We start from the raw sequence: 27,360 nt of genomic DNA, 5'->3' as shown, positions 1-27,360 counted from the left end.
TTAGTAGCGGTGTGGGGGAGTCTCAATAATGCGTCTCTCATCGCTGCTAGGGGAGTCAGCTGCCTCTGAGTCACTGCTGTCTTCATCCTCCTGCCGGCCACTGGCAGCCCCTGCCACACAGACCTGCCGGTTCTGGTAGGACTAGAGAGGATGGGAGGAGAGAGGAGGAGCAGGGGTCAGTGGCCTGCACACACCTCAGAGCCTCTCTGCCAAGCGCCACATCTCCCTCCACCCCCTACATTCTGCCCCACTACCCCCCCTATCTCATCTGAGCCTTCTTCCTTCCTGTTCACTGTAGCTCTGCCAAGAGCTCTCAACCAGAGCCTAGCCTATTGTTAAGAGTCTTTGCTGTGACTGTTCCAGCTAAATCTTGACTCCCTTCCCCCAGGAGTCCTGCCCACTCCCCAAGGCCACTCACCTCCATGGGGTTCACGATAATGGTGAGAGCTGAGTCATCCCAGAAGAGGTCAGGGTCCTTGGGGTCACTGGAGGCCCCTGGGGTGCTCCCAGCTCCCGAGACGCGGCGATGAAGGGAGTGGATGCGCACCAGGCCCAGGATGACCATTAGCACCAGGAAGCCCACACACACCACGATGATGAGAGTTGCTGCACTTGGGACCACTGCAGGGAGAGCATGGGGTGAGGAGACCATGGCCAGGCTCACCTGAGAAGGCTGGCACACAGAGGAGTGGGGTGGGGCTGGGCAGAGGAGGAAGTCCAGGAGTAAGAAAGGACGGGATCCAGAAGAGGACAACGTCCTGCAGAGCTGGAAGAGAAACGGAGCCAACTGGGAAGGACAGGCAGCAAGAGGGACAGCGTGGTCAAAGGGACACGTAGACAGAGGGCAGCAGATGTGCAGATGGAGGCAGGACAGGCAGAGGAAAAAGACTCTCTGCCCAGCACTGTTGAGAGCAGATCTATTCTCAAAAGCAGAGGACAAGGGTGGGAATCTGCCACATCATTCTACCTGCATCGTCCCAGAGACCACTCAGCCTAGGAAAGAGGTGCCCCAGAACCCAGTGTGGGAAGGTGAGAGGCAGCTGCATGGCCCACCTGGTGTAGGAGGGGAAACTGCCAAGAAGGTAGTGCCAGATCCAAGGCTAGGAGACAGGTCCAAGGGTCCAGGCGCAGCCCTTCTGTTACCCACCTGCACTGAGCTCGCGCCTGCTCGATGTCATCACCCTTCTCCTTGTGGGCTTGGGGCTCCTCGGTGTCTGGGGCTTCTGCTCCCCACTAATAGGCCCCCGAGATGTAGCCATCTCCAATTTGGGCCCCTCATCTCTCTGGCCCTGCAGTCTTACTTTGACGCCCAGGCTTAAGGGAGTATAGATCCTGAAGGGCAGTGAGATGCGAAAGGGTGCATGCACTCTCACTCGGACCTTAGAGCTGATGGCAGAAAAGCAGATGTGCATGGACAGGTACATGGCCATCAAGAATGTGTGGGCACACAGCTGGACAAAGGCTGCCACGGCCCACACTTGAGACAGGCTCCTGCCAGCCTGCACACCAGCCCTCACTAGCCACCTGACAGCCCGCTCACACAGCTGGATTAAAGGAATGTATCGGAAGATGTCCAGCAAGGCACAGTAAAGCCTTACATTCAGCATCACCCATCTGCCTACCAGCTGTGCAGACCAGGCAATGCCCTGAAGAAAGACGTAAACACCACAGACACGAGCCCCAAGGGCTACAGAGTGAGCGGCCGTAAACATGACCCTGGCCCCCTCCTGCACACACACATATGGCACTCGGAAAAGCATGAAGAGGCAGAACAGAAATGCCCACAGCCCCAGGGACAGAAGATGGAGGAAGAGGGCCCACACATGCACCCCCAGGACCAGGGACCTCGTAGGCAGCTGGTTCACTATACCCCACATTGGTGCAAACACCTATCCCCGTTTGTGTGCACAGAGGATCACCTGACCACAGAGGCTCCGTGAAGCCCAGGCACTGGGCTTCTGAGAAACTATCACACTACAATACACCACATGTATGCACACAATATACTACACTATACTACACCACACACACACTACACTCACAGACCAGGGTCACACCAGCCCCCAGAGGTGTTATGCTCTAGTTGACATATACATTCCCAGGCCCAAATTTACTCACAGCTTCCAAGACTCAAGAGACAGAACAGAACAAAGAGAAGCATAAAGCACAGGAGCCCCTGACTCCCCGCAGCCAGCACACTCACACAGCCACACGGTCCAAGGCCAGCCAGGTATACGGAGATTGCCCTACATGAGCAGGTACACCAGCCACACACCTCCCTGAGGCCACTGCCCTGGCAGCACCCTGCCAAGTTGGTCCCCATCTTGACCCGACCCATGGCCCACTTGGGGCCACTCTCCAATTGGAGCTGACTCTGCTGGAACAGGATTGGCAAGCTCCCCGGGCACCGGACCAGGTTGGAAATGGGCCTGGCTGCAAAGGCATTTCTCAACGGCCTGGGGAGAGGGGCAGAGGGAAGAACAGCACAGAGTGCTCTTTCTGCTCATCTGTAGGAAACAGTCCCTCTTAGGTCTCCATGTTAATGAACAAAGCCCAGGGACAGGTGACCTCACCAGCAGATGGAACTTGTGACCAAGCCCAGGCTCTGGAAGGAGTGTGAGGCCCCCATTCAGAGTGGAGGTTTTCGTGGGTGAAGTTACTCCATGAATGCCTCAATACCAAGCCAAAACTTCTGATTCATGCCTCAGTCAAATGCATTTGTGCCTCTGTACTCCTGACCTGGTGAAGGAGGTGGCAAGCTGATAGCCAAAAATAAGAAATGACCATAGGAAAGATAAAATACAGATACTCTATCTGTAGGCAAACAAGTATAGAGAATTATTTTCAAATGAGCCAAGAGGCTAGGGAGATGGGAGGATTTCCAAATTGATTACAGACAAATACCAAGAGTTTAAGAAGTACAAAGAATCTTTCTTACTGCATTAGATCCAAGCAGTTAATTCTGTCTTTGAATGGAGTCCATAACCAATATTAAGGTGTGTTTTAGCAAATGGCCCATTTGATGGTTTCATTTGATTATAAGGACACTGTTGAAAGTCTGTCCACAGCCCCTCATGGGGCCCTCTGTATGAAGTTCCTCAGGAGAAACTTCCTTCTGGTCATAGTTCCAGAGCTTCTCTTGGCATAATGGTTTACTGTTATCATATAGCTTTCATAACTGCTCAAGCCTCCCTGTGTTCTAGCCACAAGGAAGCTTAGAGTAAAAATCTGGGCCCATTCTAGCAACTAAATAGTATTCATAGTACATGATCTCCTTTGTAACTCAATTCTGACAAAAGTCAGTAACTTTCCTTTTTTTTTAAGTTTTCATTATTATTGCCATTTATCATCAGTATCTTTGTAACTCTGCTCTTTGAACATCCACAAGTGAGCATCTGAGAAGAACATCAGCAAATTATATGCCACAATATTGTATTGAGTGCATATTACTAACCATAAGATGTATGAAAAACAAAAACAGAGGGTCATAAGTGTAGTTCCCCCTAACTTGAAATACATCCTAAATCAGGAACCACCTGACTTTATTGCCTAATTTCAGTCTTATTCTGGTGGGCATTGTCCTTTCCTCCTCCCTTTCTAATTCATGTTCATTTTTTACCTAATGCATTATACATGTTTCTATAAACCTCAGATACTTGTAGGCAAATGATTTCCGGTCTTTCCTGCACATTAAAATCACCTGGAGATTTTTTAAAAACTGATGATGCCTGGCTCCCACTCCCAGACATTCCGATTTAATTGGTCCCAGGTGTAAACTAGGCAGCAAGATTTTTTAAAGCTCCCCAGGCAATTCTGACATGTATCAAAGTTTGGGAGGACTAGATTAAAAGTAAAAAAAATGTCTTCATCATTTTGTCTCACTCTTCTCAGAGAACCTATTCTTCCTACTCAAGAATACAACTCCAGTTCTCAAATTCCCATTTATTCTCATGTTTTCTCTCTCTCTCAATCTTTCTCTTATTCTGTCTCCCTCTATCTCTGTCTCTCTCTTCTCACCTCCTTGCCATCATCATGTTCAGTATTGCCTTTTCCTTCACTTACACTCTTCTTGTCAGGAATACACTTCCCTTATCTTCATGCCCATCCCAAATCCCTTCCACCCTTCAAGACCCAAGTTCAAACTTTACATGTGCCATAAAGCCTTTCTGTCTTAGTCCACACTGATCTCTCTTCTCTGACGCCCTTGGAAGCTTCAGGGAAATGAACCTACTCTTGCGGTTGGGAGGCAAAGGGGCGAGTACACCTTGAGGAGACAGAGAAAGGGAAACAGGTTTTATGAAGTGGATCTTCTGGTAAGCTCAGAGGAGGTCAATCACAAATGCCCTCAGATGAACTATGAACTCTGGGCCTATTTGGTGGAAAGCAAAGGCAGGCTGCTGCTCTCAGCCTACCTGAGTCCAGGGAGGCTTGGTCTGGACATCAGTTCAAAATAATGAATGGCGAGGCTGGGCTTCACTAAACAGGAATGGGAGATATGGGGAAGGGGGGTGTTGTGAAGCAAGGGTGGCACTTACAAACACTGGGGCAGCCCAAGCAGCTCCTAGAAGCGGGGGTGAGAAATGCTGTCTGCCTGGCCAGTCAGTGCAGGGCAGCTGGACCCTCAGAAGAGGAAGCTTAGGGTCAGTTATAATGGACTCACCCACCTAGAGCCTCCTACCCTGAGAAAATAAGGACTGAGAATATCATCAGGTTCAGCAGCAATGCCAGCCCAGATCTACCTTGGGCCTGAAGTCTGAAATAGCAGGACCCAGTTTCCAACCCAGACAAGGTTGTGTGGGAGAATTTCCAAGGAAAGAACTGGAGAAAGAGCTAGTGAGTGAAGAGAGACAAAGAAAAACTGGTCCCAGAAGTCTACTTAAAAAAAAAAGTTTACATCACTCATACGTCTCTATCCACTCATGACTATGAGAAGCTTCTTTGAACCTCTGCAACTGGTTATGTCTGATACTCCCACCTCACCCCTACTTCCATTTGCTTTGCTGTAGTAAATCACAGTAAAATGCTTAAAATTTAAAAGGTCTCTGTGCTTGTTTTCAGAAAGAGTAAGAAAGAAGGGAACTAGTCCCAGGGAAAAGGAAACACAAGAGACAATGTGGATGGTGGCCACCACATAGGAAAGGAAACCAGACTGAAATCCAGGGCCACGAGGAATGAGCCTGAATCAGCGACACCCTGGCAGGCCCTTCAGAACTTCCCAATGAGACTGATTTTTAAAGCATCAAACTTTAAAGCAGAGAGTCATAGTTAGTGAAAGGAGCCTGGTCACACAGTGGTCAAGCACTTGGCTGCTAAGCAAAAGACTGGCGGTTCAAACCCACCTCATAGGAAAAGATGTGGCAATTTGCTTCCATGAAGATTACAGCCTTGGAAACCCTATGTAGGGCAGTTCTACTCTGTTCTATAGGATTTCTATGAGTCAAAATCAACTCTATGGCACACAACAATATAGTGAAAAATAAATAAATAAACCAAATCCACTGCCATCAAGTATTTCTCAGTATTACTCAACTTCACTTTCCACTTATGTCAGAGTTGGTTCTGGATATCATTCTCCATTTTTAAACATTAAATCCACTCTCAAAGACCACCGATTTATCACTTTTTTAAAAAGTCACACAGCTAGAAAGTAATGTAACAGTAATAATAAGACTAATATAAGAATAAAAGCAATGTGTGCCTAAAAAGTAACAAAAGTAAATGCACATCATAAATTGGCTTTGAAAGCAATTTTTAAAAGGGATTTAAAAAAAAAAAACATTTTTAGCAACCTCTGCATCATTGTATAATTTTTTCATTTCACAAAAAATTTATAATTTTTTAATAATGCAGAAGAATATTGTTTTATAATATTAAGTGTAAACAGCAATTTCAAAATAACTTGATCCCAACTTTGTAAAAGAGGAAAAATACCCAGAAAAAGACTGGAACATAATATTCAATATTACCAGTGGTTCCTTCTCCTGCAGGGAATTATGACTGATTTTTCTTTCTTATTCTTGTATTTTCTACAATTAAGCAACTCATAAGTCAGAAAGTGCCTAAGGCATTTGACTGCTAATCAGAAGCCTGGTGGTTCATTCCCACCAGCCACTCCTTGCAAGGAAGGTTGGGCAATCTACTTCTGTAGTGGCACCACCCCAGAAACCCAAGGAGGGGTCACTATGAGTGGGGATCGACTCAACAGCAATAGCTGCAGTTAAGGAGTATGGCCAGGAAACAAGATTGCTTTGAAGGACAGCACTCTATCTGGATGTAATATTTTGCTTATTTTGTTTTAAAAATATTCTTATGAACTATAGCTAGGACATAATTGCATATGTAATATGCCAACTTTCTACTTGAGCTAGATAGAGACTGCATCTACCCTACAATTCTTTTATATCTCTAAATGCACCTAGGATAGTGCTAGTACACCAAACCAAGTTGCTATCAAGTCAACTCCAACTCATGGCTACCTCATGTGTGTCAGGGCTGCAATGGTTTTCAATGGCTAAGTTTTCAGTCAGAGATTACCTAGACTTTCTTCTGAGATTCCCCTGGATACACCTGAACCACCAACCTTTTGGTTAGCAGCTGAGAGTTTATACCACCCTTGGACTCTGCCAATACACATTAGATGCTTAATGAACACTTAATAGCTTTGCTGCAGAGGAATCATCCATGGAATGATAAGAAAGCTGCCAGAACCATCTTCAAACTGGTCCTTCCCAATTCAGTCATGGACAATGAAGCAAAACTGAAATGAAACTGAATTTTTAAAATGTGGTATACCAGAACAACAATGGGAAAAATTACAGGTTGATCTTTGCCTGAAACTTAATCTCTCACTTTGAAAACAAAGGCAGCATGCATGCTGCATAGCAACCAAATCTTTTGAATAACAGAGTCAGAAACAATGGTGCCCAGCCCAAAGATGGCTGACCTTGGTGCTTTGAATTTGTGTTACTCTTCACAGTTCTGCCAATAATCCTGTCTCCTAAAAGGGCTCACTACACTTCTTCCAAGTCTCCCATTTGACTCATAATTTTCCCTGTTCTGGTTATTGTTCCACTATACCCACATTTTAACAAATTCAAGTCTGTTCCAATTTCATGACTGAACCAATTTGAAGCCCTGGTATGAACCCCACGCTGACTTTATGATTCAAAGCATGAGTGTCTCTTCAATGACACAAGGTTCACATTCTTCACAGGGGAAAATTAATGATCCAAAGAGATAAAGAAATGTGTCCACAATGGCCAACCAAATCAGGTACTATAGGGAACAGAGCCCCCTGCTCCAACTTTCTTTCCTCCTACCAGTGGTTGAAGGAGAAGACACCTGTGCCCAGCCCTCTCACCTGTCATCCATCCTTCCCTGATAAGCCCCACCTCACCCAGCCTTACATACTAGAATTTCGGTGGGAGCTGGCCAGGCTGTGTCCAGCCATCTCAGGAGGTGGCTGGTGGCCACGGTGCAGGAACTGCTGGGAGCTGAGCACATGGCTGGGGTGGGCAACCCGGTTCATGCTGTGCAGGACATTGACCTGGGGAGAGGAAAGGCTCAGTGGGCATATATGCTTCACCCCAGACCCTTTTCCACTTTTCTAAAGCCCAGCTCCGTCTCTTAACTATGATTTCAAATTTCTCCTCCTCTGCCCATCACAAAGTCTAGAAGTCATCCGTGCTGCAACATCCATTCCCACAAACTATTGATTTCAGTCCATGCCACCCTGGCCAGTAGGGAGTATCCATGGAGGGAAGGAGACTTCCTGGGTACCTCTACGATGAATTCATTGCTGGAGTAACGGCCATTCATTTCCGAGCAGGACAGCCGGAATTTCCTGGTATAGAGAGCAGCTCCGTGATGCAGCTGGTAACGAGCCTGCCTCAGGATCTCCTCATATACAGTGATGCTCTCCACCCCTAGGGAAAGGAACTGCTCAGTGCAGGAGCCAGTGAAGGAAAGCCCTGGGACACAATCCTCTCTCCTTTTCTCCCAAACTCTTACTAATGGACACCACACGAAGCCCGAGTAAAGTGAGGAACAGAACCAAGTCACATAGAACAGGTTAACCCATCCCTTGACAGGGTATGACTGAGCTCTCAGAGAAAGAGAGGCTCCCCTCCATCCCCACCCTGCTCTGACTGACTGTGATGGAACAACAGAGGTTTCATTTCCTATTCTGCCCTCTCTATTTGTGCTGTGACTTCTGAGCAGGGATGGAGAAAAGGAAATAAGAAGACCCTGCAGGACAGAAGGGAAATGGCAAGCAGAACGGAATCTGAGAGATGGGAACATACATATGTTCTCACTCGAGCCTGGAAGGGAACAGAAATAAGAGGGACCCTTTCTGGAAGGGTCTTTGGAGAATAGCATTCTTCCTTTGAAAACTACCAAATCAGCACTCCCATTTTTCATCAAGGTATGAGGACTTAACTTTAAGCCATGGTGTGTACATGAGATTAGAGGAATATATGAGAAGATGGCTAGTACTAAACATCTGGAGCATTAGAAAGTTAGTTAGAGAAGACTTAGCCAAAGAAGGACAGAGAGAAGAGATCTGAAGGGGAACCAGGGGTATTGGTGAACCCACTGTAGAAAGGACTGGGGAGAACAAAATATTTGGAATCTATCTCCTGAGGGGCAACCAGGAAGCCAGAATATCTTCCAGACTAGGAAGGAGCAAAACAGCACTGGGCCACATCCCTCTGGAAGGAGAGCCCTCTGGGTTTCCCAGGTGCTGGAGCATAGGGAGGAGCAACAAAAAGAGGACAGGCTCCCAGTCCCCACTGACCAGTAATGGTGAGATAGGCAGATGTGTTGGTGAGCTCCAGTCCTCGCTGCTGCAAGGATGCCATGTCCAAAAGCAGGCTTTCTCGCTCAGGATCCAGGTCATCCCCCACCAGAGAAATCTCACAGCCATCCAGGTTGTGCACAATCTCATCTGACATGCGTGTGTCTGTCACTGGGCAAGAGAGAGTCAAAGTCTGGGTCACAGCTGAAGGGCCCACTGAAATCCTGAGTCAGCCATCTCCTTGTGACCACTCTTCCTCCCCTTCCACAGCCATTTCTTGAGAGCAGTCAGCATCAGTTAAGAACTGCATGGCCCAACAATTTCCTAACACCCGTGTACCTTCCACTGGCTCTACTTCCTAACTGCAAGAGGTTCCAGTCAAGCAAATGCAGGAGAAAGTGGCTCTCATTTCCAGTCCCAGACACTCCCTCCCTCTGGTTCCAGACATTGCCTCCTTCTCTCGATGATGTCACTTCTGGGAGTCACCCTTACCTGTGCCCTGCCAACTCTCATCCTTTTTGGTCTCCACCTGATGAGAAATGGAGCAAGTGACTTGAAGATCAGGGAACAAAGGGACCCCCTCAGGCCCCTCAAAGTCCACAGCAGGGCGGGCAAAATGAGCAGTGCCACTCAGCAGGATCTGGGGGGCATCAGGCTGAAGAACCACCACATAGCCCTCCACTTCCGGGATGGAGACACAGGATTCCTCACTGAAGCACCTATGTGAGAAGAGGGAAGAGAGGCAGCTTGTGACCTCAAAGCCTTCTCCTTTACAATCTATATCTATCTCACTCCTCTGGGCCTTCATCTCTAAAATAGAGTACTCCCTATTGGGGTGGGGCTAGGGGAGAAAATGGACATAGAGTCTCTGCACCTCCATCCCAGAGGAATGCTGCAGGGTATTTTCTGGTAGGTGCCACTGCAGGAGAAGGCCAGAGACAGAAAGTCAGGTAACCCTGACTTGTAGGGGTGTTCATGTCATCAATGCTGTCCCCCAGGATTGTGAGACATCTATCAAATCTTATTTCAATGAAAAAGAAAACAAACTGAATTTACAAAAATGCATATACATATTCAGATTTCATCCAGGAGTTAAAAAATCATGCATTCAATACAATATCTGGCAGAAATGTACCAGGAAATATTCAACAACAAAAGTGGGGTGAAATAGGTGGGCTATCAAAGGATGTCCTCCTCTTTGGTGATGCTACTATTCCGTCAATGGCAGGGAAACTTATTTTGGTACGTGAACTAATCTGACTATCCTGCACTCAGTTACACCCTCCCATGAAGTCTCACTGATCTTGGCACCAGAAAAACTATCCCTAGAGGAGTCAGCCAAACCAAACCAACCAACAGTACAGCCACTCAGGAACTACCTTTCCAGGATCACTTCTAACCCCACCCTTTGCCAATAATAAGGACATCTCACATTTGCTGGTTTATAAAGCACCTTGCCAATTTTATATTTATCATAACCTTATTTCAATGCTGTTGAATAGGGATAAGAAACCAAAGCTCTTCGATGAAGCATCTTGGCCACATTATTAATGTGTGTCAAAGTCAAGGCTTAAAGCCATTCTTCTCATTCCAAGTCCACTGATCTTTCCACTAAGCCACAGCTACCATGTGAAGCCTGGTTTTGCACCAGGGAAATTTATTTACAAAGATGTACCACCTTGAGCAAGCAGTCTTCATAAGGGACTTGCTAATTCAGGAGGAGAGACCATTGTCCATATGTCTATGCTAACTGAAATAATTTTGCTGAGAGCTGTTATCATGAATGTTACTGAGCATGTCCAGCTTGACTGCTAGAGCCAAAAGGGAGAAGACATAACTTTAGCAGGTATGATGAGCTTAGAGCCAACTAAAGTTACCAATGCCCACCACTTGCTGAGTTCCTGTACCATAGGAATGGGACCTAAGTTCAACCCCCTTATTCAATCTTTGCTATGCTTTGGAGCTCCAGATCAAAGCCTCTTGGGAAACAATCCCAGCTGACCCCAGGAGCACAGGCTGCAACAGACATTCCCACTGCAATGAGCAGTGGTGTGCTGAGTGCTATTACCCTAGAGGATCTGAGGGGCAAGAGGAACTGTCCCAACCCAAAAGCACTTGTCTGGTAGATTAGATAAGGCACACAAATCCTTAACAGGGGCAAATATGATCACCACCACATGAATAGAACAAACAAACAAAATGAGAGTTCAGGGGAGGGAGACATTATTCCTAGCTAGGATGTGAATGGGATGTTTGGAAAAGAAAGGTAGAAATAATCAAGAAAAGAAATGTTGAGCTAGCCTTTGAAGAGGGATGGGACTTTACTAGGTGGGACTTTGACCACCATAGAGTGGATGGGGAGGAGTATATTAAGAGGAGTAGGGGAACAAGAGGGTTCTGAATATCAGATTTAAAAAAAAAAAAATCTGTTGCCAGCAAGTAGATTCTGACTCATGGCAACCCCACGTGTTTCAGGGAAGAAATGTACTCCACAGGGTTTTCAACAGCTATGATCTTTCAAAAGTAGATCCACCAGATCTTTCTTTTGAGGCACCTCTGGGTGGATTCAAACTCCCAACCTTTCAGTTAATAACTGAGACCTTAACCATGTGTGCCACCCAGGGACTCCACGATAAGAGTTCTAACATTTTTATTCAATGGGAAAGAGAAAGTATTAGGAGAAGGTGATAATGAAAAGTCTCATTTAAGATGACTATCCTAGCCTCAAAGAGCCCTGGTGACACAGTGGTTAAAGTGCTTGGCTGCTAACCAAAAGGTCAGTGGTTTGAACCTACCAGCTGCTCCATGGAAGAAAGATGTGGCAATCTGCTTCTGTAAAGATTTACAGCCCTGGAAACACTATGAGGCAGATCTACTCTGTCCTACAGAGTCATTATACATCAGAATCAACTCGACAGCAGTGGGGAGTGGTACCCTGGCCTCAAAATGGAGGGTGAACTGAAGCTGAAAGACTAGATAGGTCAACTAGTCAGGTGGCTATTGCCAGATAGGAGGTAATGAGAGCTTGGGCTAGAAAAGTCAAGAGTGACTTCCAGGCAAAACACATGAGTCTTACAGAAGTCTAGCCATTCAGTCCTAGGAAGGTGTTATGGATTGAATGCCATCCCCATAAAAACATATATATGTTGAAGTCCTAATTCCTGTATCTGTGAATGTGACCTTGTTTGAAACTAGAGTCTTTGAAGATGCTAGCATTTAGTTAGCATGAGGCCATACTGGAGTAGAGTGGGTTCTAATCCCATCTGAAAGGTGTCCTTATTAAAAAAAAAAAAAAGATGAGAGACAGAGGAAAGACTGTAAAGATGTATCTATATGCCTAGGAAGACGTGGAGCTACTAGAAGCTGAAAGATAAGAAAGGATATTTTCCTAGATTCTTCAGAAAGACTTTGACCTAGCTGACAACTTGAATTTAGACTACTAGCCTCCAGAACTATGAGACAATAAATTTCTGTTCTTATTATTGTGTTAATTTGTTACAGGAGTCCTAGGAAATGAATACAAGAGGTAATGACAGAAATGATAAGAGGTAAGACATATTCCAGACCCTCAGCAGAGAGGCAGGATCTAGGTGACCTGGCAATTGATGGGGCATAGAGAATAAAAATAGGGAGGAATCAAAGATGGTTCAGAGGTTTCAAGCCTTGGTGATTGCAAGGACAGAGACATCATTGCAGAAATAGAGAATTCAGGAGGAAATGTCTGATTTGGGCATTGAATGTAATTTTTTCAGCTTTAATTCTTTTGTGTGAGAAGTTGGCAGAACTTCCAGATAGAAATTACAGCATTCAGGTGGAAATCTGGAGATGTTTTCTGCATTTAACTTATGTGGAAACTGAAATGGAGTAAGGTGATGAGAATTGAACTCAGGAATTCTGACACCTAGTAGGTGTAATCCACCCTCTAGATGGCATTATCTCCTAAAAACTGTCCCATAATCAATAATAATGGATGAAAATACCTTCATAGACTAACAGCCAACATTTACAGAATGTTTTAAAGGCACTCTGCTAAGCATTAGATCTAGATTATATAATTTAGTTTTTAGAACAATTCCATGAGTTCGATTCTATTGTTATCTCTGCTTTATAAATGAGAAAACTGAGTCCCAGAAAGGTTAATTTGCCCAATACTAAAAAGTTAGTAATAGATCCTATGTCTTTAACTATTATGTTTTCATTACCTCTCAATTAATTTGTCTTTTTAAAACACATAATATATACTTAAATTTTGAAATAGTCTAGAATTTTTCTTTTAAAGAATTTTAAATCACTTACTTAAAATTCAGGAGTCAAAAGTTTATTGGTGATGACCAGAGGCAGGTGAGAGGAGGAAATGGGGAGTTATTGCTTAAGGAGTACTGAGTTTCTGTTAAGGTTGATGAAAAAATTGGTAATTGATAATGGTGACGGTTACACAACATGGTGTAATTGATGTCACTTAACTATACACGAAAAAAGGATTGAAATGGCAAATGTTTTATCATATTAAACCACAATGTTGTTGTTGTTGTTATGTGCCATTGAGTCATACCCAACTCATAGCGACCCTTCCTTGGGTTTCCAAGGCAGTATCACTACGGAAGTAGACTACCCCATCTACCACAATAGAATTTTTATAAAACCAAGGGATCAGCAAACATTTTCTTTGAAGGACTAGGTAGTAAATATTTACAACTTTGTCAGTAATACAGTCTCTGTCCCACTACTCAATTTTGCTTTCATATCATGAAAAGTAGCCACAGACAATATGCAAATGAATGGGCATGGCTGTGTTCCAATAAAACTTTGCTTCTAAGAACAGGTAGCAGGCCAGATTTAGCCCAGGCTTTAGTTTGCCAGACCCACACTTAATCACTGTATTTGACCCTGCAAGAATCTGGTAAAGCAAGATTAAAATAGGTGAAGAAACTAGAGCTTGCTAGTGGCCCAATGTCATTGAGGCAATTAATATTGAGTTAGAATTAATATGAGGTCCCCCAGTTCTCAATCCAGCACCCTCTCTGTGACACTTTACATATCAGTGTAGAGAAGATCAAAACCCCAAAGTGTGATTCAGTGGTAAGAATAATGAACTGGTTGTTGAGAAATCTGTGTGTACTCCAAGCTCTTCTACCAACTTTGCTGTGTGAACTTTTGCTGGTCAATCACCTTCTACCAGGGCCCAATCTCCCCGTCTGTAACATGAGGGAGGTGTGCTTAAACATAGATGATATCTAAGGACAAGGGGTTCTGACACTCTTGCTCTGCTCTATGATTTGCCCACCCCTCCCAACACTCACTTGACAGCAGTGGTGAGGCGCAGGGGCCTGACGCCAGGAGTGGCAAAGCGCAGAGTGTTCATGTAAGCCACATGCTGCAGGGCATGGTTGAAGGTCTCCACATCATCCCCCTCCAGGGTGAGCAGGGACTGCGAGGGGTTCACGTGGACCTGGGCCCCAGATACAGACAGAGCTGAGAGCAGGACCAGGAGGCAGGAGAGGAAGGGAGCAAAGGTGGGGCAAGATTGAGGGGCAGGGAGCATGCTGGGAAAGAGAGGGCTAGAGGAAGGGGCTATACCTTCATGCCTTTGCCCAGGCTCTCGAAATCCCTATAATCCAGCCCCTCCCGACATGCATAGAGGCACTCGATGACCTCACGGCTCTCCAGGCGACCTGAGCGCACGCTGAAACCAGCCAGGTAGCCATGAAAGTAGTGGTGGATCGGCAAGGGGTCTCCTAGGGCAGGAACACAGGAGGGGGACCAGGAGGTGAGAAAAGGTAAAAGGAGAGGAGGGATGGGATAAGGGGAGGGAGACTGAGAGAAAAAGAAGACAGAAGTGAAGAGAAAGGGAAAAGATGGTTTGAGAAAGAAAATGGAAACAAGAAATATGGGAACAAAAAGAAGGAAAGAGGTGAAAGAGGAATGACGATAAGGGGGAGATTGGAAAAGGGAAAGGTATGAAACAAAAAAAAAAAAAGAACAAATCAGAGAGAGAAGAAATGTGAAATAAAAAGCAACAGAAATGAGGAAAGCATCTAGGAGAGCAGGAAAGGGAAGAAGGAAGCCAGGACCAAAGGGAGGAAAGAGGAGAAACAAGGAGGAGACTGCAAGAAAGGCATCTTTTACAGTGACATGCAAGGAGATCCAGGCTGAGCGTGAGCGAGCTTCCGAGGAAGCACAGACCTTCCCCTCCTGTGTATCTGACTCCTTCCTTTCAACTATGTGGAAAATCAGCAAAAGAACACTCCATTTCACTCTGTAGCCAGGAAAGGACACCCAGCATCCAGACAAACTACATCTGGCCTTACCTCTCCAAGGAAACCCTGCCTTGCTGTATTTCTCTGAGGTTCTGCCCCCTGGTGGTGTATGAAGCAGTAAATAGCAAGGCTGGATAGGATTTGAGGTGCAAAAGGGAACACAGAACAGAAAGTTAAGATGAGAAATCTCTAGTCTCCAGTTCTTACACACAGAGTACCTTGTGTTGGGTCCACACTGTTGTCTCCTCCTTTTTCCTTCTCTTTGTTCTTCTCTTCTGTGGGGAAAAAGTGCCAGTGAGCTCTGGGTTGTGGGATGGATTGACTAAAAGGGGTGAGAGGATTTTCCTGCTCTAACCCTATACATGTAGTAAATGATACCTCTCGGCTGAGTCTCAATCCTTCTTTTGTCATGTCCCAATCTCTCAGGCCTCTATTATAGACAAACTTCCAAACATGTTGGCGAGGAATGCATAGGCCATGGTATGAACACACACATACAGGAGAGGGAGGAAAAAATGACTTAAAAGTTAAAAGACTGATGAACTGATGAAGGGTTACTATTCTCTAGCAGGGGAATGGGCTGTAGAAATCATTATCACTATAGATGGAACAAAGGAAGCACAAGCTGAAGTTACAGAGAGGTTCTGGTGATGCCCAAGGATATTCCTCCAAGTCAGAGGTGATGCCCAGTGAAATGGGTAGAGATGTGGAAAGCTGTGGTCTCCTCCACTGGAGATCTCTCACTCTCACCCAACCCAGATGCAAGGAGGTACAAGAGGTTGGCTTCAACTAGCCCTGGAGTCAGGCTGCTCTCCCAAGCCCACCTCCCTTCATCAATCCCAAATTCTGGATATTCTAACCTTTGATGCCTTTACAGAGAAGCTTAGAGAGTCTTACCAGCCCAGCAGGCCCCAATCATGAGAGCAGGTTCCCTTCGGGGTGGGTGGATGAGGCCATTGTCATGGATGAGGGCAGGGTCAAAGGAAATGCCATCAGCATAGAGTGTGACTGTAGGGAACTCAAGGTTCAAAGCATAGTGGTGCCACTCATCATCACAGACCTGGGGGAAGAGGGTAAGGGCAAGAGTCTCTCAGTTACTTAATTTTCCTGTATCTATTCTTGGGAGGGGAGCTCTGGTAGCGTAGTGCCTAAGGCACTTGACTGCTAACCAAGGCTGGCGAACACACCAGCCACTCCTCCGAAGGAAGGTGGGGCAATCTACTTCCATAGTGATACTGCCTCAGAAACCCAAGGAGGGGTCGCTGTGAGTCAAGTCTGACTTGACAGCACATAACAACAACAACATTCTTGGGAAAGGAAACTCTCATGGAGTAGAGCCTAAGGCATTTGATTGCTAACCAGAAGGCTGGCAGTTCAAACCCACCAGCCACTCCTCAGAAGGAAGACTGGGCAATCTACTTCCATAGAGATACTGCCTCAGAAAACCCAAGGAGGGGTCACTATGAGTCACAATCGACTCAACAGTAGTGAGAGTTATTCTTCGGCGATGGAACACAGTCCCTCATATTCCCAATTCTAATAAGAGGGCTTCCTAATGCCTACCCAGTACAGCTTAAAGATTAGCATCCTTGCCCAAAATCTATCAAACAACAAATCTAGTACCTAAAGTTCTACCCTCTTCTGATAAATCTTTAAAACAATAAACATTCCTAAGAGGTATGTGTATATGTATGTATGCAAGTATCTATGGTACTGGAACCTCTAGAATAATTTCTAACCCAGCAGGAACCACTAAACAAACTTTGTCTGCCTTTGCAGTTTCTCCGACAGTCAGCCAAGACAGGAGTGAGGGATGGTCAGAGGAGTGAAGAGTAATGAGTTGTCTGCCTTATCAGCTTCCAAATATTGGGGATCCTCAAGGCTCTGACGTGGACCCTCTTCCCTTTTTTCTCTACACTATCTTCCCAGGGATAACCTCATCTGTTCCTGTGGATTCCATATTTATGCTGATAATTCCAAAATCTACATCACTAGGCCAGAAACTCTCCTCTAAATTCTGGGTTCTCCACTTGGATGTACGACAGGTATCTCGAATTTAATATGTGTAAGATGGAAGTCCACACCCCTTTCTGACTTCCTCAGTGTTCCTTGGGCAGTAAAATGCTACACCATCCATGCACACGCTCAAGTGGATAACCTAGGAGAGAGACATCCTTAATTCTTCCCTTTCCCTCATCCTCCACATTTAATCCATCAGCAGGTCCTTTTGATCCCAGGTTCAAATATAACAAAGCAGTGTGTTTCTGTGTAGTTCTTCCCTCTCCATTGCTGCAAGTAAGCCAAGTCCCCCACCTCTCTCATGTGAAATGTTGTAACAGTCTTGTCTCTCAATTTTTACCCTTACATCTCTTCAATACATTGCTCCCACAATTGTCAAAGAGTTCTTCTTAAATGTAAATATTATTGGGTCACATCCCTGCTTCAAACCCTTCCAAAGGCTTCCTACATCTTCTAAGACAAAATCTAAACTAATGCCAGCACACGAGCCCACTGCATAACCTGGTCCCGCCCACTTCTTCAACCTCATATCATCTTCTCCCATCTTTATTCACTCTACCCTAACATCCTGGCCTTCCTTCTATGCCTAGAACATGCTGAGCTCTTTCCTGCCTCGGGATCTTTGTACCTGGTTTACTTGGAACACTCTTGCTTGCACTCTTCTCATGGCTATTTCTCATCCTTTAGGACTAAGATTAAATTCCATCTCAATCAGGCTTTCCCTAAACTGAGATCCCCCTTTCCTGATCTTCCCCCATTCTCTACCTCAGTTACTTATTTCTTTCAGAGAATTAATCATAATTTATTATTTTTTATGTCTATTTACTTTATTTAACCCATCTCCCTTAAAACATAAGCCCAATGAAGATTTTTTCTTGTTCTATCTTAGACTCCATTGTATCCCTAGAACCTAGCCAAGTGCCTGAGACTTAATTGATGGTTAATAAATATTTATTGAAATGAGAGTGAATTAAAAAAAATAGAGAGGGTGATATGAGCTGCCAATATTAGTGATCTGGAGGAAAGATTAAGAGGTAACAATTGGCAGGCTATTTCTTTAAAAGATTGCAGCAAAAAGCTTTTGTAGCCAATCCTTAATTATCCAGATTGTGGATTTCCTGTAGTCTTTCTTCCCCCTCCTCCCTCTACTTTCTGCCCTCTTTAGCCATTGCTTAGCCACTCTACCAGGGCTTACAAGAAAAACAGATGTAAACTCAAATTATTCCCCATTGGTCCTTGTGATCAGCTTGGAGAATGGCTGAATAGAGATGAGGCTGCAACCACTGGCTCAGGAAAGGATTTTTAAATTTTTGTCCAATTTTTTTATCTCTCATAATCATGGACAATAAGAGGAATGAACATGTACAAAACATCTACAAAAATCTATTATATCATTTAATCCTAACAGCTACCCTGGAATACAGAATTATTATTATCCTCTCTTAATAGGAAAAGAAGTAGAGGTTTAAATATATTAACCAAGATATCATTGCTAGCAGAGTTCCATGGCAGGACTCAACCCCAATTCATGTATTTCAGAATTAATAACTTTCTCAGTTACAACATGCTAACTGCCTAACAGTCAGGGATTGCAATGTTAAGGCTCCAGATAAAACAGAGATCAAATAAAATAAGATGTTTGGTTGACTTGGGTGTTCATGGTAATTTTTTCCCTATTTCTTCTTAATCCCAGAGTACTAAGAGACAAACCTTGGAAGAAAAGAACAAGAGAACCTAGGGATAGAATGTTCAATGACTAGAAGTGGAGAATGAAATAGGGAGCAGAGGGCAACCCAGAAAATGCCATCCCTGTCCCACGTCCCTCCTTCCCTGAAAGTAAGCTGCAAACACCTAGCCTCACCTGCTCCAGCTTCCAGAGGAACTTGACTGGGCGAGCACTCTCAAGCAGGGGCCAGTAGAGAAAGGCAATTCTGCAGCTATGGACTGTCAGCGAATAGTGAGAGAAGCCATCCTCTGAAGAAAGAAGGTGGAGACAAGGGTCAAGCACAGGGCCTGAGGCAAGAACAAGTTCAAAGCACCAAAAGAAAGGATACTGGTTTCTCCTAATCCTCTCTCGTGTGCTCTGTCCTTGTTCATATTCTCTCTCTCTCTCTCTCTCTCTTTTCTCTTCATACACACACATACACAAACACACACATATGGTTCAGTCCAAGTGATAACTAGGTCTCTCAAGCACTCTGGCTGAGGGGGAAACACTGGCCAGCCTGCTCCCTCCCACCAACTCTTTACTGGTCCGTTGGCTAATACAAAAGTCATGAGTGAAAAGCACTTTCAGGTTAAGAGAAATAGGGTCAGAGGAGTGGCTAAAAATGAAAGAGCTGAGCTCTCCCTAGAGGGATGTGCCACTGCAGTCAAGGAAAGGGGGAATTCTAGGAGATGGAGCCAACTAGCCTTCTGAGAAAGATGGGATAGTGGTAGAGGAGAAAGAAGGGGTACATCATTACCCAGGTTTTGGGTGCCTGGCTATAATAAAGGGGTTATAATGGATGTGGATATGAGGAAGTCTACTGCTTCAGGGAGACTGGAAAACTACAAATGAGAATGGTGGTAGCAATTCCACTGCTCTCTGAGTGTAAGTAGAGAATCTCAACATTTCACGCTGGGGATAAATAACTGAATTTCAGGGAATATCAAACCTAGTACTGCCATTTCACATGAGGAGAAGTCAAGTGACCTGCCCATGGTTACACATTGGACAGTGACAGACCCAGGACAAGAGGCCAGTTTCCCCACTCTCAAGCAGTGCCCTAGGGAGCTCACCATTTTGGACAGTGTTACACACAATAGTTTCCTCTTCTTTCTTCCCTTTGCTGGGAGTTAAACCATGCTTCATCCAGAAGGATAGGGTGAAGTGGTCACTGAGGCTGTCCTGGGACCCAGAGCCCAGCCCAGCTGTGCCACCCTGGGGCACCTGCACAGCTTGGGTGCCATTGAACCAATAGATAAGGCTGCTGTCTTGGCTGTAGTGCACAGAGAGCCCTGCTGTCCAGTTGGCATTGGGGCCAGGCATGGGCAACAGATCCACCTCCCCAGTGGCAGCACCTGCAAGAGCCCCAGGAGACACAAATGTCAGAGCTGGGGTAACAGATGGGAAGAAAGCAGGGAAAGAATGACCGATTGGGGATGGAGAAAGATTTCCTACTGCTGGTCTCAGCACCTCTTCTGGACTTTCAAAGACAAGATGGGGATGGACCTTTCTAGGAATATCTCTCTAATTAACTCAACCCATTCTCCAGCTCTTTATCTCTCCCTACAATTGCCCCATAATGTATCTGATGACAGTGTTGTGCTATGATGCATTTTTGCCAATGCCACAACCTCTGTGGATATGTATACTTGGCAATGGTCAGAAAATATAAGGTAGACTCTTTAAAGGGGCAGATAAGGGTCAGGCAGAGGCTGGATGGGAAAGAACAGGCCTGAAGAAGTGAGTGGGGGGCACACTCACCACAGAGTTTCCGCAGTGCCCTCTCTGAGTAGTTGTCACGGTCACAGCCCTTGGCCACATGGCTGGTCTGCAGCTCTATGGTGGCCTGAATGTTCCAGAGTGGTTCATCACAGGTCTCCAAGCGGATACCAGGGAACAAAGCTAAGCTCCCAGCACCCGGTGCATATTCAATCCTTTTGTTCCAGCCTGTGTGAGACAGATCAGGCAGTGGAGAGAGGAGTCAGGCAGCCTTTTCCATCCATTTTCTTGCTATGTCCACTGCCAGACTTGAGCTCCTAGGAAAATGTCCTGGCTAGGGAAGACAGCTACAAATCTGCACCCAGATATCCCTTCCCTGACCCAAGGCTAGCCCTCATGATTGTCAGAAGGAACAAACAGAAAGACCAAGGGAAAAGATGATTCACAAGATTGTCACAGAGCTGAGCTCCTCACCTTGCCAGCTCGGTTTACAGGTGGGCTTCACCTGGATCTCCACCTCTGCATCATCTGCTGCCCGCTTCTTCCCACAATCATAAGCTGTCACTGTAAACTTGTAGAGCCTCTCACCACTGTACTGCAGTTTCTCTGTGTTCTCAATGTTCCCTGGGGTGGGGTGAGAGGGACAGATAGGGTCAGCAGCACTAGAGAAAGCCTAGGGAGGCAAGGGGAGAATTCATGAGTTCACTGAACAGCAGGTGAATTAGGATGCAAGGAAGTGCCTGGGAGAATAAAGTTCCACATCTGAGAAGGAAGATGTGAAGTGAGCATCTGAAGGGCAGGAGATGTGGGAGCACAGCCCTAGGTTACACTGAGGAAGGTGGGCTGACACAGAGCTGGGCAGCTGGGGTGGGCAGGGGATGGACTCACCATCGTTGTCAATTAGGAAGGGGGTGTTGGGTGTGAGGATCTCATAGTAGCAGATCTGGCTGTACTGCGGAGAGCAGTCACCATCAATGGCTTCCACCCGCAGGATGCGGTCATACAGCTTTCCCTCTGTCACTGCTGCACGGTACAGCCGCTCCACAAACACAGGGGCAAACTCGTTCACATCATTGACCCGCACATGCACTGTTGCCCTGCACACACCAGATCAGGAAGAGGGTGAAGGAGGGGATAAGGAAGAGGTGATGACAAAGCAGGGACAAGGAAGGGGACAAGGGAAAGTCAGCCAGCTTCCACGCTCTAAGAGAGCCCCAAGGGGCCTAGTAGGAAAGCAGGTGGGGACACAAAGCAGGAGAGAGTCTGTCCGTCCCTGAGCCCGAGGCAAGTCAGCATGCTCACTGCCCACCCCTCAGAACACAACTAGGTCAAAGTCATGCCAGAGTAGGGCAGACTCCAGGGAGAAGGTTAAGAGAATAGGGGCTAAGGAAAAGATGACTGATGTAAGTGATACCACCAGGAAACACTTAGGAACTGATTCTGATGACTTGTACAGAATGCCATACGATGGAGTACCAAGCGGGGTGGTAGGCAAAGAATTTTACATCCAGCAGATTCTCCTTCATAACAATCATCTTCAATAAGATAATCAAGGAAGATGCAGAGTAAAAGCTGAAATTAAAATCAGCCATAAGAAGAAATGTGGTATTTGTACAAAAGGCACAAGTCAGCAGACATATCTGAGCAGCACACATGAGCTGCGTGCTGCCTTCTGTGGTCCTGTGTGAAATGTGCATGTCAGGGTGATGGCTCCTACTTGTGGCCCAGACACACGAGTATATTTGAATATACTTTCTTTTCCCTTATATCCAAATAGGAAATTAAGTCACAAAAAATGGTTTATCTCTAATGGCTCTTAGTGGCCCAGGAATCCTGACTGCTGATCTTTCTGTCACACTCAAATGAGAGTCAGTGAGAACAAGATATAGTAACCTGGGCACTGGCTTCTTTCACATTGTAATTATCTCCTCCCCACTCTCTCCTAGAGCCATATGTGTGAATGTTATTAGTTGGGTGAGTGTAGTGTCCACTGCAGAGACTGTTGACAACCGAAAGGAGATCAGGATGTGTGTTGAACATAGTTTACCCTCCTCCTCATCATCATCATCATCATAGCTCCCATGTATTGAATCCTTTACCATGTACCAGACACTGTGATGTGTGCTTAACATACACCATTTAACCTTCACAGAAACCTTACAAAATAGGTATCATCACTATTTCCATTTCACAGATAAGGGATAGTAGACCTAGAAGGGCTCAGTTGCCCAAGGTAATAAGAGACAGAGCCAGGATTTAAAAAAAAAAAAAAAAAACAGTTGTTGTAGTATTTACTCTAACTCATGGAGACCCCATGTGTGTCAGAGCAGATGGAACTGGTTTTTCAGAATTTTCCAGGCCTTTCTACCAAAACACCTCTGGGTGGAGTCAAAACTCTAACCCTTTGATTAACAGCCAAGCACATTAACTATTTGTATCAGCCAAGGACTCCAGAGCCAGGATTGGATACCACTAAACTTTACTATACGTTTCTGTCACCTTGACTGAAGGATCCTATGGGCAAGAATAAACTCAAACCAAAAACTCACTACCATCGAGTTGATTCCGGCTGATAGCAACCCCATTGGGTTTCCAAGGCTGTAAATCTTTACGGAGGCAGACTGCCTCAACTTTCCTCCACAGAGTAGCTGGTGAGCTTGAATCACTGACCTTTCCGTTAGTAGCCAAATGCCTTAACCACTGCACCATCAGGGGCCAAGAATACTGTTCCTAATGCCTGTGAACAGCAGAGCAGTGGGTGGATGTTCAATGACAACACAGACAGGGCATGGTGAAGGGCTGGGACAGCAGGATGGAAGCTCAGGTCAGGAAATTAGTGGGAAGGCCCTGCTGCATATGGGGCAGGGAAGGGCTCCCTCACTTGTGGGACTTCTTGGTATTGGCCCCATCTGGCCCCTCGCCACAGTCATAGGCCTGAATAGTGAAGGTGTGCTCTTTCTGAGCCTCGCAGTCCACTGGCTCCTTGGCCCGGATCAGCCCTTCTCCTGTCGCCTTGTCCAGGATCACCGCCTCGAAGGGCACCCCAGACCCATGGAGCCGGAAGCCACAGATCTCACCTGCCCAGGGAAGAAGGGAAGGAGTGAGGCTTTTGCACTACCTCCAGCACCTCCTCCTCCACCCTTGGGCTCCCCACCTGGGGTTCCAGCTTCACCCCTCCTCCCAAACCTGTATCCCTTCCCTTGCAGACATGAAAGTGTGAACTCAACTATTAAACATATAGCATCAACCCCAGTTCCCCTCTCAAAGCCATCAGGTCTGACATCTGGCAAAATCTTGATTCAATTAACCCCTGCTTGGCCAAGCCATTCTCTCTGGCATCCTTTCCTCAATCACTATTCTTCTGGATAGTTTATCCCCTGTCTGGAGCCCACCTCTACTTTCCTCAGACCTCTTCCCCATACTCTCGTTCCTCCCACTCCCAGCGCCATCCCACCTCTCCCTTGTCCTTTGCTCTCCAAACCACTTTTCTCTTGCCTGCCCTGCCTTGCTATCCCCCAGCCCCAATTACCCGCATAACGCAGGGGGGCATCCTTGTCCAAGGCAAAGAGTGGTGGGTTCAGCAGGACAGTGTTGTCGTTTTCCATCACGATGCCCTGGTATTCCGCCTCGATCCATGGCTTGTGTTTGTTGGCTGACCCCAGAGAAAGAAGGGGAAACACCTATGAGCTGGGCCTCCACTCCCAGAACAGCTCCTGATGACCTAGGCAAACTCACACCCCAGCACCGTCACCCTTCCCACCCCCTGCAGAAGCACCTTGCATGAAGACAAGGAGGAAGACAAGGACAAGGATGAGAAATTAACTATTAAAGGAGTCAGAGGGCATGTGGGAGGTCACAACCTTCTCCTATAGCAGGACAGACAGTTTCCATGACAATGGCCTACCCCTCAGGGGGTGGGGGAGGAGAGTACCATCTCCCCTGGGTACCAGGGTCAGGTAGAAAACATTCTTAGGGATTTCAAGTGCTGGACAGTAGAGGCTGTGGAGTTAGGAAGCAGTGGTAGCCACCAAAGGAGCTCTGGGAAAGCGAAGGGATTTAAAACAGAAGATCTAGAACTTTCCTGAGGTCCTGATTGTTTACCAGCCCCTCTTAATTTCCAACCCTGCTCCCTTCACTCTTCACTGCTGCCAATCACCCTCTAACCTAAGGTCATTCTCCCAGAGCAGAGGGAAAAGAAGACATATAGGACAGAGGGAGGGGGACAGAGAGGGTCAGGGATGAAGCAAAGGAATCAATGTCAAATGCCTGGACCCAGCAGAGCCAACATCCTAAGGGATTATTGAGCTGGCCTAGAAACACAACAAATCCCTTCCCTGCTTCCCACCCCACACCCAGAAGAGCAAACTCACAATCAGCAGATTTCTTTGTCCACTACAGGGCCATCAAACCCCACACTCCCTGAACCCCACATTTTATACAGACCCATGACTTAGTACTAATTCTTGTCAACACCCCCCCTTCCTTTCAGCCATCAACCAATTCAGGATGGGTGTGGGACTCACTCAGGCTCCAGATCCTTCCATACTCCACTAAACCACACACCCCCCTTCAAGGACCAGTTCCTGCTAGTCTGGTGGGGGGACTATAGGGTGTTCCTTGGGAGCTCTGCATGTTCTCTCCCGTTCCACATCACCCCCAACCACAGCCTCCATTGGTTACTCTATCTGGTCCCATCATGCCAAGCCTTAGGTTCTCAAAGCACATTCATGACAGCATGTCAGCAGGAGATGAATGGAGGAGGACATATCAGCAGAGGGAAACAGAGTCACCAAAAGCCAACTTGTTTGAAGCATTCATGGTGAGCAAGAAATCCTTTCCTCCACTCCCTCAAAAAATCCTTCTGGTATCTGAATGTCTGCCCTTTCATGCTGATGACCACCACATCTCCTTCCCAGATGGCTGAGGAGAAAGCCACAAGATGGTGTATAGGAGGTAGCACAGGAAGTGGCAGGAGGCTAAGAAGCCAGGCTAAAGTCAGAGATGGAGTCAGGAGCCAAAGCCAGACGAGGCAGAGGAGAGTGCAGACAGAGGAGCTGAAGAGCAGGAAAGGCAGAACCAGACACCTTCTCCACAGCTTGTCCCTCCATCCCTACTTCCCTCCCTGAGTATCTAGGCCTCTGTTTCCCAGCTCCTCTCCTCTTGGTCACTTGTATCCATTTCCTTCACTCAATCCTAGGTTCCCTGTCTCTTCCTTCCTTGGCATCCCCCTCCACATCTTCCTTTTTCCTCCTGATTTTCCTCTCATTCTCCTTTTTTTCCCTCCTGCCTCTACCTTTGCCCTCTCCTATGCTCTTCTTATCCCCCTCCCACGCTTTCTCTCTCTTCTCCTACTCTGCTTCCCCTCTCGTCACACATTTATCGCCCTCCTACAGCCACTTCTGCCCCTTTCTGCCTTTCTCCATCTGCTTCCACCTACCTGAGCCCTCTGCCCTCAATCCCCGCCCTCCTTTCCTCCCTCTCAGTCCTTCTGACAGCCTCACCCAGCTGAATTTATCTGCTGTCTGCCAGAGAGGGCAGCTTTAGTAACCCACAGCCCAGCTGTGTGCAGGCATCAGGGTACGGATGCAGAGGAACATGCAGAAACATACGTGCTCCGAATTGCTGAGCTGCAAGGAACAAATTCTCCCCAGGATGGGATGGAGATGAACCATATGGAGCTGCCACACAGCCTTAGTGCGTGCACACCCCAGTGAAAATGGAGCTACTGAGAGATGCACATCACCACTCAGGGACAAGTCCTTTGAGACCTGTGATATCTACCAGCATGGAGAAACTGAGCAGGGGTGGAGGTGGGTAGAGACTCCAAGATGGGGATGGAGATCATATGGGGGAAAGATGACCAACAAGAGAAGCACATGGGTAGAGATAGACCAGAGAAGAGGATGTGGCTAGGGAGATACCAAGGGAGAGGAGAACCGGACAGATCTGAGAAAATGGATGGGAAGGGGGATGGTTGAAGAGGAGCAGACAACTGTCATGTGCCAGAGAGGCTCAACCCTCCTGCCCCTCTGCCCCCACATCATTCTGTCCCTGCCCTCCTTTCAGGGTCCCCCACCCCCACCTCACTCACCTTTGTTACAGGAGCTAGAGGAGAGCAGGGAGGCCAGCAAGAGGGGCAACAGCAGGAGGGTCATGGTGTGCTATAGGGCAGGGCAGGGCTGGAGCTCTCTCTCCCGTGGGAGCCTCCAGCTCGCTTATTCCACCTTGGGGGAGGATGCAGGGGCTCTCTCCAAGGAGGGCAGAGAAGACAGAGGGCAGCAGGGCAGTGACAGAGAGGACCCTGCGGCCCACACTAGTCCACAAAGCAGACCTGGGAAGACCTCAACCTGTGTGGCTGAGGTGAGGGACTTGCAGTGGCTTCTACTTGGTCCCTTTAGAGCCCGGTGTCCTCACTCTCTCTCTCTCACTCCCACCCCATCTCCGCTACTGCAAGATGACGTCAGCACAGCCAGGCACGGATTGATGGGGCTGCTGGCCAATCGGGTACCTGGGGGAGCCAGGTGCTGCAGGGGGGAGGAGGTGACCAATGGGGCTGGGGAGCAGGGGCGAGAGAATGTGGTAGGGATTTTTTCCCCAGACTGCAATTTGGGGGAGCAGGGGAACTGCGGGGGCTGGGAAGGAATCTGGAAAGCCATAGAAGGGGTGGGAAATACGAGAAACATTAGGAGAATGAGAAGCTGGAAGCCAGGGAGTGGGGAAAGGACGACGTCAGCAGAGACCTGAGGAGGTGGGGAGGAGCAGTATTCACGTCACCACCACCCCCAACTCTGCATTAACCCCTTTTCACAGCACATTCCATCAGCAAGTCTCTGTTGCCTGCCTCCTGGGTACTGTGAAGA

The 27,360-nt window shown here is 46.8% G+C and overlaps 1 protein-coding gene across 1 annotated transcript; it reads right to left on the bottom strand.

Annotated features, from left to right (window-relative positions):
* CLSTN3 (calsyntenin 3) lies at window positions 1-26,655 on the bottom strand. Its single transcript, XM_007937148.2, has 18 exons — window positions 26,592-26,655; window positions 24,030-24,152; window positions 23,382-23,577; window positions 21,389-21,597; window positions 20,975-21,124; window positions 20,543-20,728; window positions 19,855-20,136; window positions 18,935-19,047; window positions 15,952-16,114; window positions 15,273-15,329; window positions 14,375-14,532; window positions 14,098-14,246; window positions 9,290-9,516; window positions 8,798-8,968; window positions 7,780-7,925; window positions 7,411-7,546; window positions 419-621; window positions 1-141 (listed from the first exon to the last, which is right to left on the bottom strand). Exons 1-18 carry the CDS (start codon window positions 26,653-26,655, stop codon window positions 1-3), a joined length of 2,874 nt encoding a protein of 957 aa, XP_007935339.1.
* Between the last annotated feature and the right edge of the window lie 705 nt (window positions 26,656-27,360).

This window comes from Orycteropus afer, unplaced genomic scaffold (assembly GCF_000298275.1).
Source record: "Orycteropus afer afer isolate SDZICR_OR568_19922 unplaced genomic scaffold, OryAfe1.0 scaffold00040, whole genome shotgun sequence".
Taxonomy (NCBI): Eukaryota; Metazoa; Chordata; class Mammalia; order Tubulidentata; family Orycteropodidae; genus Orycteropus; species Orycteropus afer.
The sequence above is the reverse complement of the archived record's forward strand: the minus strand, read 5'-3'. Positions and strand labels throughout refer to the sequence as shown.

Bases quoted from the DNA above. Each gene is read 5' to 3' on its own strand.
- CLSTN3 (XM_007937148.2), bottom strand. From the start codon at position 26,655: ATGACCCTCCTGCTGTTGCCCCTCTTGCTGGCCTCCCTGCTCTCCTCT. The intron at 15,330-15,951 runs GTAAGACTCTCT...TTTTCCCCACAG, and splicing joins GATTGGGGCCTGCTGGGCTG to AAGAGAAGAACAAAGAGAAG. The intron at 622-7,410 runs GTATGTAAGGCT...CTCTCCCTGCAG, and splicing joins CAGCTCCCACCGAAATTCTA to TGGTCCCAAGTGCAGCAACT.